General features: G+C 48.4%; 1 protein-coding gene across 1 annotated transcript; it reads left to right on the top strand.

Moving 5' to 3' along the window:
* The first annotated feature begins 435 nt into the window (after nucleotides 1–435).
* On the top strand, nucleotides 436–7,300 carry LOC137160118 (zinc finger protein 34-like). The gene is made up of 4 exons (XM_067558563.1): nucleotides 436–549; nucleotides 1,901–2,027; nucleotides 2,628–2,741; nucleotides 3,124–7,300. Exons 2-4 carry the CDS (start codon nucleotides 1,901–1,903, stop codon nucleotides 4,257–4,259), a joined length of 1,377 nt encoding a protein of 458 aa, XP_067414664.1. The 5' UTR covers nucleotides 436–549; the 3' UTR covers nucleotides 4,260–7,300.
* Nucleotides 7,301–9,859: the final 2,559 nt, after the last annotated feature.

The raw sequence follows: 9,859 nt of genomic DNA, 5'->3' as shown, positions 1-9,859 counted from the left end.
TGGTTCCTTCCAACCCATATCTTCTATGATTCTAAGGGACCATTTTGATCATCTAGACTGACCCGTGGTATAACCCGGGCCAGATAACTTTTCCAAATAATTCCTAGAGCAAATCTTTTAGAATAACGTCCAATCTTGATTGAAAAATTGTCAGTTGATGGAGACTTGGGAAATTGTTCCAATGGTTAATTACTCTGCCCATTATAAATGTACGCTTTGTTTCCAGTCTGAATTTGTCTAGGTTCAGCTTCCGGCCATTGGATTGTGTTATATCTTTCTCTGCTAGATTGATGAACCCATTATTAAACATTTGTTCCCTGTGTAGGGACTTGTAGGCTGTAATCAACTCACCCCTTAACCTTTTCTTGGTTAAACTAAATAGATTGAACTCCTTGAGTCTATCATTATAAAGCAGGTTTTCTAATCCTTTGATCATTTTCCTGGCTCTTCTCTGAACCCTCTGCAATTTATCAACATCCTTTTTGAATTGTCGGTACCTGAACTGGACACAGTATTCCAGCAGCGCTTGCACCAGTGACAAATCCAGAGGTAAAATAACCTCTTTACTCCTCTACTCAAGATTCCTCTCTTTATACATTCCATGGTTGTATTAGCTCTTTTGACCACTGAGTCACATTGGGAGCTGATGTTCAGCAGATTATCCACCATGACCCCCAAATCTTTTGTGAAGTCACTCCTTCCCAGGACAGCATCCCACATCATGGAAGTGTGGCCTACACTCTCCGTTTCTAGATGTATACATTTATATTTAGCCATATTCAAATGCATATTTTTTGCTTGCGCATCGTTTGCCAAGTGATCCAGCTTGCTCTGAATCAGTGACCTGTCGTCTTCATTATTCAACAATCCCCCAATTTTTGTCTCATCTGCAAACTTTAGCAGTGATTATTTTCTTCCAGGTCATTTCTTTAAAATGTTAAATAGCACAGGGCGAAGAACCAGTCCCTGTGAGACCCCACTGGAAACACCCTCTTGATGTTGATTCCCCATTTAAATGATACTTTGAGACCTATCAGTTAGCCAGTTTTTAATCCATTTAATGTGTGCCATGTTAACTTTATACGCTTTGAGTTTCTGAATCAAAGTGTCATGTGCTACCAAGTCAAACACCTTACAGAAGTCTAAGTATATTATGTCAACCCTGTTACCTTTATCAATCAAGTTTCTGATCTCATCAAAAAAAGACATCAAGTTAGTTTGTCAGGATCTGTTTTCCATAAACCCATGTTGAATTGCATTAATTACATTATCCTCTTTTAATTCTTTATTAATCGAATCCTATATCAGTACCTCCATTATCTTGCCCAGGCTCAATGTCAGGCTGACAGGCCCATAATTATAATTAATCCTTCTGTTTACCCTTTTTAAAAATTGGCACAAACATTAGCTTTCTTCCAATCTTCTGGAGCTTTATCAGTGCTCAAAGACATATTAAAAATCAACATTAATGGTCCAGCAAGCTCCTCAGCCAGCTCTTTTAAAAATCTTGGATGCAAATTATCAGGACTGCTAATTTAAAAATATCTAGCTTCAGTAGCTTCTGTTAAACATCCTTGTGAGATACGAGTGGAATGGAAAGAGCGTATATGATGAAACTATCATCGGTTTTTTCGCCAAATACGGAGAGGAAACTGTTGGGATTCCTGTCCCTGTTCCCTGCTTGGAGCTCTGCTTCCTGCATCAGCTGGTGGCTAGAAGGTGTGTGGTAAATGAGGAGACCCTGCCCACTTCCAACTGCTGGGTGGGACAAGGAGCTCTCACTTTCTCCCCATTTGCTATTCTGACCTTCCTTGAGGTTTTTTTTTTTTGGCTCTCCTCCTGCATGACTGGATTGTGGCTGGGGCAGCAGGTGCTGAGTGGGGGACTTTTGTTGTTTCAGATGCTGGTGACCTTCGAGGAGGTGGCTGTGTATTTCACCAAGGGGCAGGGGGTTCTGCTGGACCCTGCTCAGAGAGCCCTCTACAGGGACGTCATGCAGGAGAATTACGAGACGGTGACCTCGCTGGGTAAGGGATTCCTGTGCCCTCGGCTATTAGAAGCCGTGGGGTCTGCATTTCCAAATCCGGTCAGATTCTTCCCTGGTCAGTTAGATTGGAGGGGAATGGGTCGCATAGTCCACAGATTGAGTGTGAGGGAGATTTTCATCTCCATACCTCTCCAAAGGGAGTCATAAACCTAATGGACATGCTAATTCATCACCATCCCTCCAGCTTTCAAGGGGGCAGAAGCCATGTATTGTCCTATCTCAATAACTCGAACTCACATGCAGAGTTCCTGTTCTTCTCCTTTCCCAAGACTTGCTCCATTCATGGGGAGGGCTCTGGACTCAGGAGGTTTAGAAATAGGCAGGTGTTTAACACCCGAGCTGTGTCTGCAGCAGCCAATCCCCCAGAATGCTCCAATCCAACTTCTCGTGAAGGGATGGTCTCCCACCCCCCGATCTCTGTCTCTCCTAAGGGGGCTCAGAGACCACGCTCCCATGTGTTCAGATTCCACATCCCAGCACAGTGCAGGGCCAGGTTAAAAATCAGGGAATGTTCTTTGTGACAAATACTCTCCCAATACTCCACGCAGCCTGATCTTGTCTGATTTCACCCCCTGAGCAGGATTTCCCATTCCCAAGCCTGACCTGATCGCCCGGCTGGAACAAGGGGAAGAGCCGTGGGTCCCAGATCTCCAGGCCTCTGAGAAAAGGGAGCTCCCGAGAGTCACCCACACAGGTGAGGAGTCAGTGAAACTGCCACAGAAACTGTGCGGTGAGTAAAGGAAAAGATTGAGACTCCCAAAGAGGTGTTGTGAGTGAGCGAGCTCCCCCACGTCTGCATCCTCTCACCCAGGTCAGGGCTGTAATAAACAGGTTATGTGTCATCATGACAGATATCTCTCTCGGCTTCCCACCCGTCCTGTTTGCTGTGTGCAATTTTCTCCCTAACTTTACTTCCCTGGGAGTCTTTGGTTGGAATGTGGAGGTAAAATCCAATTTCTCGGTCTCCCCAACATTTATCGTATTGATTTCTCCCCTCTTTGCTGTTCTCCCCTTTCTGTCCTTTCTCCCTGGCATAGGCAGTGACTCCTGTCTTGATTTTTGCTCTCTCCCAACAGGTGATGAGACCCTGAGTGAGAACAAGGGGGTGAATCCACAACTGGAAGGTCCTGAGCAGGTGGAACCAGAGAGGGCTTTTTTGAGAGGAGCTGAAGGGAATTTTTCCAAGTGCTTGGGACAGGGAAAAGCTTGTGGAAATCGGGGCAGGGCAGAGAGGCAGCTGGGAAACAAGCCAAGGAAGAAAGTAGATGAATCCATTCAATGTGGGGGTGGGTGCAAAGATCCCAAGAAAACCACAGCCCAGTCGCTAAATTACAAGGAAGAGAAACCCTACCAGTGCCTCAACTGTGGGAAAAGATTCAGTGTGAGAACAAACCTTATTACGCATTGGAAAAGCCACACAGGAGAGAAACCTTATAAATGCTTGAACTGCGGGAAAAGTTTCCGTCAGAGCTCACATCTTATTACACATCAGAGACTGCACACGGGAGAAAGGCCCTATAACTGCCTTGAGTGCGGGAAAAGTTTCAATGTGAGATCAGCCCTTATTGCACATCAGAGGACGCACACGGGAGAGAAACCCTACAAGTGCCTGGACTGTGGGAAAAATTTCAATGTGAGGTCGGCCGTTATTAGACATCAGAGAATCCACACAGGCGAGAAACCTTATAAATGCTTGGACTGCGAGAAAAGCTTCAGTCAGAGCTCAAGCCTCATTAAACATCGGAGAACCCACACGGGAGAGCGACCCTATAACTGCCTTGTGTGTGGGAAAAGTTTTAGCGACAGCTCATCCCTTATTAAACATGGGAGAACCCACACGGGAGAGAGACCCTATAAATGCCTCGACTGTGCCAAATGTTTCAATCTGAGGTCGGCTCTTATTGCACATCAGAGAACTCACACGGGAGAGAAACCCCATAAATGCCTGGACTGCGGGAAAAGCTTCAGTCAGAGCTCAAACCTTATTACACATCAGCGAACCCACACGGGGGATAAACCCTATAAGTGCTTGGACTGTGGGAAAAGTTTCAATGTCAGTTCAGCCGTTATTACACATCAGAGAATTCACACCGGAGAGAAACCCTTTAAATGCTTGAACTGTGGGAAAAGCTTTAGTCACAGCTCAAACCTTACTAAGCATCAGGGAATCCACATGGGAGAGAGAACGTATAAATGGGAAATGTTTGCCTAGGAGGTCAACCCTTAGAACTCAGCAGGAGACCCGCATTGGGGAAAGACCCTAGAAGTGTCTTGATTGTGGGGAAGGTTTCATTCAGAGTCCAGCCCTTCTTACACATCAGACAATCCACAAAATAGAAAAACCTCATAAATGCTTGGCCTGTGGGAAAAGCTTCAATAACAGCTCAAAGCTTATTTAATACTGGAGATCCCACAAGAGAGAGAAAGACCCTGAATATGGGGCCAGCTTCAGTCAGGGCTCCTGCAGTACCCGGCAGCAGCAAATCCATGCAGGAAAGAAACCTTCGAGATGTCTTTAGCAAGGCAAATCACCATGCTGGCCATCAGAGACTCCTCTACACAGGAGGGAAATTCTCTCAGGGCCCTGACGAGGGCTGGTCATAGTAACAAATCCATTCCCTGATTCCCACACACAGCAGGGGCATTTGGCTCCCAAGGATCACAACCACCTTCACTCTAGACGCCCGTCCCCACCCCCCATCTTCCACCAGCCCCTGGGCTGGGCTCCCCCACTTACCTGGAGCAGTTCCCTGCAGGGCGAGCGTCCCTGGGGCTGGTGACTCCTCCCCTTCCGATTCCCCCAGGGCGCTGGGTTCTGGGGGATCAGATGAGAAAGGACCAGAAGGCTGGGTTTGGGGAGGATGCTGGGATTGACTGGTTGGGGCTGGTAGAGCTGGGAAGCAGAGGGAGCTGGGTGCTGGGGCTATCGGGGGTGTGGGGATCATGGGATAAGCGGAGAGGCAGAGCACAGGGGTAGAGAGGTGCTGCCTCTGATCACTCACCCCCTCTGCCCCTTCTCCCTGCCCCCTCTGCATTCAGAGAGCACCACTGCGAGGGGCTGATTCCCACAGGACCTTTTGTGGGAGGCCTAGAGATCCCCACCTCTGCCTCCGCCACATCGACCTCCAAGGGTCTGTCTATGGTGGGAAGTATGGTCAGGATTAGCTCCTCTGCCCCTCCCCCGCTCTGCCTAATCTAGGCTGACCCTGAGCATTTCATTTATTCTGCCCGCCCGTTAGCAGAGTGATCGTTAGTCACGGAGTTAGATTCTCTCACTCCCAGATAGTCTCAGCTCGATTCAGGCCATGCTGACCAACATTTTTTTTTTTGGGTGGGGGAGGAGTACATTTTCTCTCTAATAAATTGGAATTAAATGGATTCTAAAAAAGTTGGGGGAGGGATAGCAAACATGCTGTTTTAGCTTCTGTGTTGTTGTTATTACCTCCGTCCTCCAGCGTGCTCCACCTTTGACACAGCCGCCTCTGTCCAAGCCTTGGAGAGTTTTATCCTCTCCCCACTCCACCCTGCCACCTCTCAAAGTGTCACTCGCCACGGTGTCCTTGGCTGTCCATGCTTAGCAATGACACTTCGCTTTCTTTTATCCTCAATCAGACTCCTGAGGGCTGGAGGTGAAAGTCACCGGCCGGGGTGGGAGGGATTCAAATGAACCCCAAAGTACAGTCTGAGCATCAGTCCCTGTTTCCACCTATTGATAAAGTGCCTTCTGGGCTTTTTTCCAGCCAGCTCCAGCTCATCTGTTTAGATGGGAAGCTTTTGTTTTGGGTTTTATTTATTTTTTTCTGTTGCGTTAAGAGGATGCTAACATTTTGTAGCTAACACAACCAGCAGGTTTAGCCAGGTCAGAAGAAAATGAATAATTTGTTCTCCTGATTGTGAATCTGAAGATTCTCTGGGATTGCACATTGATGAACGTGGAAGTGTTTTGTAGCCCACCCTGTATCATGGGTTTTTCTTTCTTTTCCGAAGTCCGTTTGGTCACATACCTTGCTATTAGTTGAACAGGATGTCGCTCAGATGTATTGGGAACATCATGAGACAAAGGATCATTTGCCAAAATAGGCCTATCCTGATTTAGTTTCACTGTTACCCCTTGTCATGAGATTTTCATGTTTCCGAACAACGAAAATTATCAATGTCTGTCGGTGCAAACACTGAGCGGGAGCGCTAGATTTATACACTGAGGGGCAGAGACTGAAATGGAGAAGGAAGTTACTGCCTGATCCCTGCAGCGATGTGAGATACAGTCAGGAGGGGATAGAGCTGGGAAACGGCAGATTTTGCTCGAGAGCCAGACGGCTGGGGCTGAGAACTCTGAACTCACTGCAGCAGTGCTGGAGAGAAGAATTGTCCTATCAGTGTCATGTGAAAATGTCCTGGAAATCCAAACGGCTACAAATGACACCCCAAGAGGAATGAGATGGGGAAAGACAAGAAGGATGTTGGAGAAGTCAAGAGGCCTGAACACCGTTGGAGCCAAGCTGACCCCTATCAGTGAGGCCAAAGGAAGAGGAGGACCCTGACATTTCAGCTCATTATCCTCTCCCCATCCATCGCCGTGGCCTGGGTGCAGATGTCAGAAACCCACTTGCCCCACACTGCATCCCTTGAATCTGCGATCACTGGGTTTCCTTCTCTCAGAACATTTCATTTTGTGACTGGATCCCGGCATTTCTCGCAGATCGGCTGAACTTTTCCACCAGCTTTAACTTGTTTCTCTTTCCCCGGTGCCCGTGGGAGCTGGGAACAGCACTGCGTTGGCCTCGGGGCAGAAACGCACCGTGCTGGGCTGGGCTCTGGGTATTGGCTGGGGAGGTAGGTTTAGCTTGTATTTCCTACTTTGAAATGATAAAGCAGAACTTAGTCTCTCAAACTCTGTGTTCCTTGTCATGAATAATGAATAAAAAGGGGTCCTTAAAGGACTCGGAGGGTCTCCGGGAAGCCTCTTTGAGGTGTTATTTCCCTGAGCACCACAGACAGCAGGTGTCAGAGCTGCCAGCTCTGTGCGGTTTCAGACTCTTCTATGGGTCTGTGGGGGAAAATCCATCATCCGCAGGGGAAATCCTCTCTGGCTGTCATTTCCCATTCACCTGCCTCCTGTGGAAAAAGAATCAATGAGCCTGGGGAGGCATTTCTTTGAACCTGGGTGGAGCAGCTGTGGAGAGGAGTAATAATAACCTGTTCTTTAATGCACCAGAAAGACCTACCTAGGAAAAGTGTTGTTTCAGAGCTGGGTATTATTTTGATTTATTTCTGACCACGCCAAGTGGGGCCCTCCGCTCAGTTCGATGGCATTTGTCCATGTGGAGGCGATGCAGTAACTTTGGATTGCTGCATCTGATCCGTTCAAAACATCCAAGGGCTGTTACAGGCAGACGGCTGGTGCTTTCGGTGAACATCGGGGAAATGGATGCGTGGAGCTCTCCAGGCAGCTGGTCACTAGGCCCATCTTCTTCAAGCAGGTCTGCAGCTGGCAAAGATCTGGTATATGGCAGCCGCTGAGGCTTGGACGGCTGAAGGGATTGTGGCGCTGCACTACCTAACTTTTAGGTGTCTAGAAAATCACTGAAACGACCCTGGGATCCAGACAGCCTGAATTAGCCAGACAAGCTCCCTGTACAATGCCTGGGGAGAGACAGGCACCTAGGAATGGGACCTACAGAAGCCAGCATGCTAGACAGGTAGAGTGACCAGAAGCAAGTGTGAAAAATCGGGATAGGGGCTGGGGGTAATAGCACCTGTATATAAGACAAAGCCCCAAATATCGGGACTGTCCCTATAAAATCAGGGCGTCTGGTCACCCTATGGGCAGGGAACCACTTATAGCCAATGAGAGATGCTGGGGACCGAGGTATGTCTAAATCCTACCCCTATCACGGAGCTGAGGCCCTCCCCACAGCCTGGATTTAGGTGCCTCTCTCTGATTTCTAAGCCACTGCTGGGCCTGGGAATCCATCTCTTGGAGTCTGTTGTCTAAGCTCGTGTGACAATGAATGAGGCAGGTGCCTGGACCCCCACAAAGCAGCCAGAGGAGGGGAGCATGGGATGATTCCTCCCTTAAACTCTCAGCCCACTAGTTAGCACCATCACCCTGACGTGGGAGACGGTATCCCCCAGCTCGCAGGACCGTGCTCTAACCACTGGGCCACATGATCTGATGGGGGGAGGGGCTCCCTCAGTCTCTCCTGTTGAACCTGTGACACTTTGGCTAAGTCATTACCGAGTCCGTGGAAAAGGGGACTGGGCCCTTCCAGGCGGGTGCCCCAAGCACCGGCTTGCAGAGTCTTTCTCTTGATTTCTTTCGGGCCCAGTGAATGTCCCTGTGACCCTTTCATGCCTAGGGTAGCCACCTGGAAATGCCAAGATCAGGACAGGCTGTAAAAAGTGAGCAGATTCTCCCAGCGCTGGTGGGTGGCACTGAAGTCAGGCTTCCAAACCAGCCACAAACAGTGCTTTTGATTTCCCACACTGGTTATCAAGAAGCCCAAAATACAAATACACACAGCCCCCTTTACTGCATTCCAGTCTCCGGCTCCCAATCAGCCACTAGGTCCAGTAAAGAGATGAGTTATTTAAACTCTCTGCTCTTTACTAGAAAGGTTCCCTCTGACCCCAAAGGGTCAGCCACAACACCAGATCAATACAAGTTTGGATCTTACCCAAAATACCACGCTGCCAGCCAATCCTTTAGTAACTAAAACTAAAGGTTTATTGTAAAAAGAAAGAAACCATAAGAGAAATGTTAAAGGCTTAAAGTAATCAGATACATACAAATGATTAAAAGTCCATGTACATCCAGTTTCCGGGAGAATCATGGAGTTGCAGGCTTGTACAGTTCCTCTGGCATACATCCAGGGTCTGGATGGGTCTTTGTCCTTCGGTTCATTTGCAAGTGAATTGATCCAGAGATAGATATGTGTCTGTAGCTGAACAGGAACAAAAGACAAAATGGTTTCCCAGGCCACCGCCTTATATACCCCTGGCCCTGGCCATGCTGTCTTGTGGAATTTTACAGGCACCAAAATGGAGTTCAGAGTCACATGAGCAAGTCATGGTGACTCCTCAGGTATGTCACTAATTCCTTCCCCAGGCCTCTTGCGTCTGTGAAAGTTTGGATGGGCCAGTAAGCGGCTGTTGTTCTGCTGCCATCCTGTCTGGGGTGTATCTTATATAGCACAGTTTGTAACACAGGTACATGAAATATGTCCATAACTTCCATTACAGAGATTACACATGAACAGAAGTATTGTCATTTTACTTAGCACATTACAGCCTTTCTAACAGTACCTGACATGGCATGTCTTACATGAATTATTACGATTGTGACACTGATGTTAACCAATATGACGAATGCCGTCCCCAATCTAACCAGCATGACATCCCCAATGTGAGACTGGTGTAGAAGGGAATAATCAGAGCTCCTGAATACACCTCCAGGGCCCCCCCTTATCCAGCCAGCGTGACACCCCCCACCTGGACTGGACCCAGGGGGGGCTTTAATGAAGGTCTCCCCCCATCGCAGACCCCGCTGGGAGCAGCAGCTGCACAGTTCAGGCTCCCAGATCCCAGTGGAGGAGGCAACAGCTCCTGACTCAGGACGAAAAACAGCGACAGATCCAGCTTCCTCTCTCGGAGCAGGAACCAGACCCCTCTGGACACAACAGCTACATGCTCCAGCCACCCCACCTTGCGGGAATCAAGCACAGTCAGGAGCGGATTAAGGCCCAGGCAACTTAAGGGCCCAGTTCATGGGGGGAGAGGGACAGGAGCCCTCGCCAAGGCAAGGAGGGCAGT

Source organism: Emydura macquarii, unplaced genomic scaffold, assembly GCF_026122565.2.
Source record: "Emydura macquarii macquarii isolate MOO-44397 ecotype Brisbane River unplaced genomic scaffold, CSIRO-AGI_Emac_v2 contig_2140, whole genome shotgun sequence".
Taxonomy (NCBI): Eukaryota; Metazoa; Chordata; order Testudines; family Chelidae; genus Emydura; species Emydura macquarii.
The sequence above is the reverse complement of the archived record's forward strand: the minus strand, read 5'-3'. Positions and strand labels throughout refer to the sequence as shown.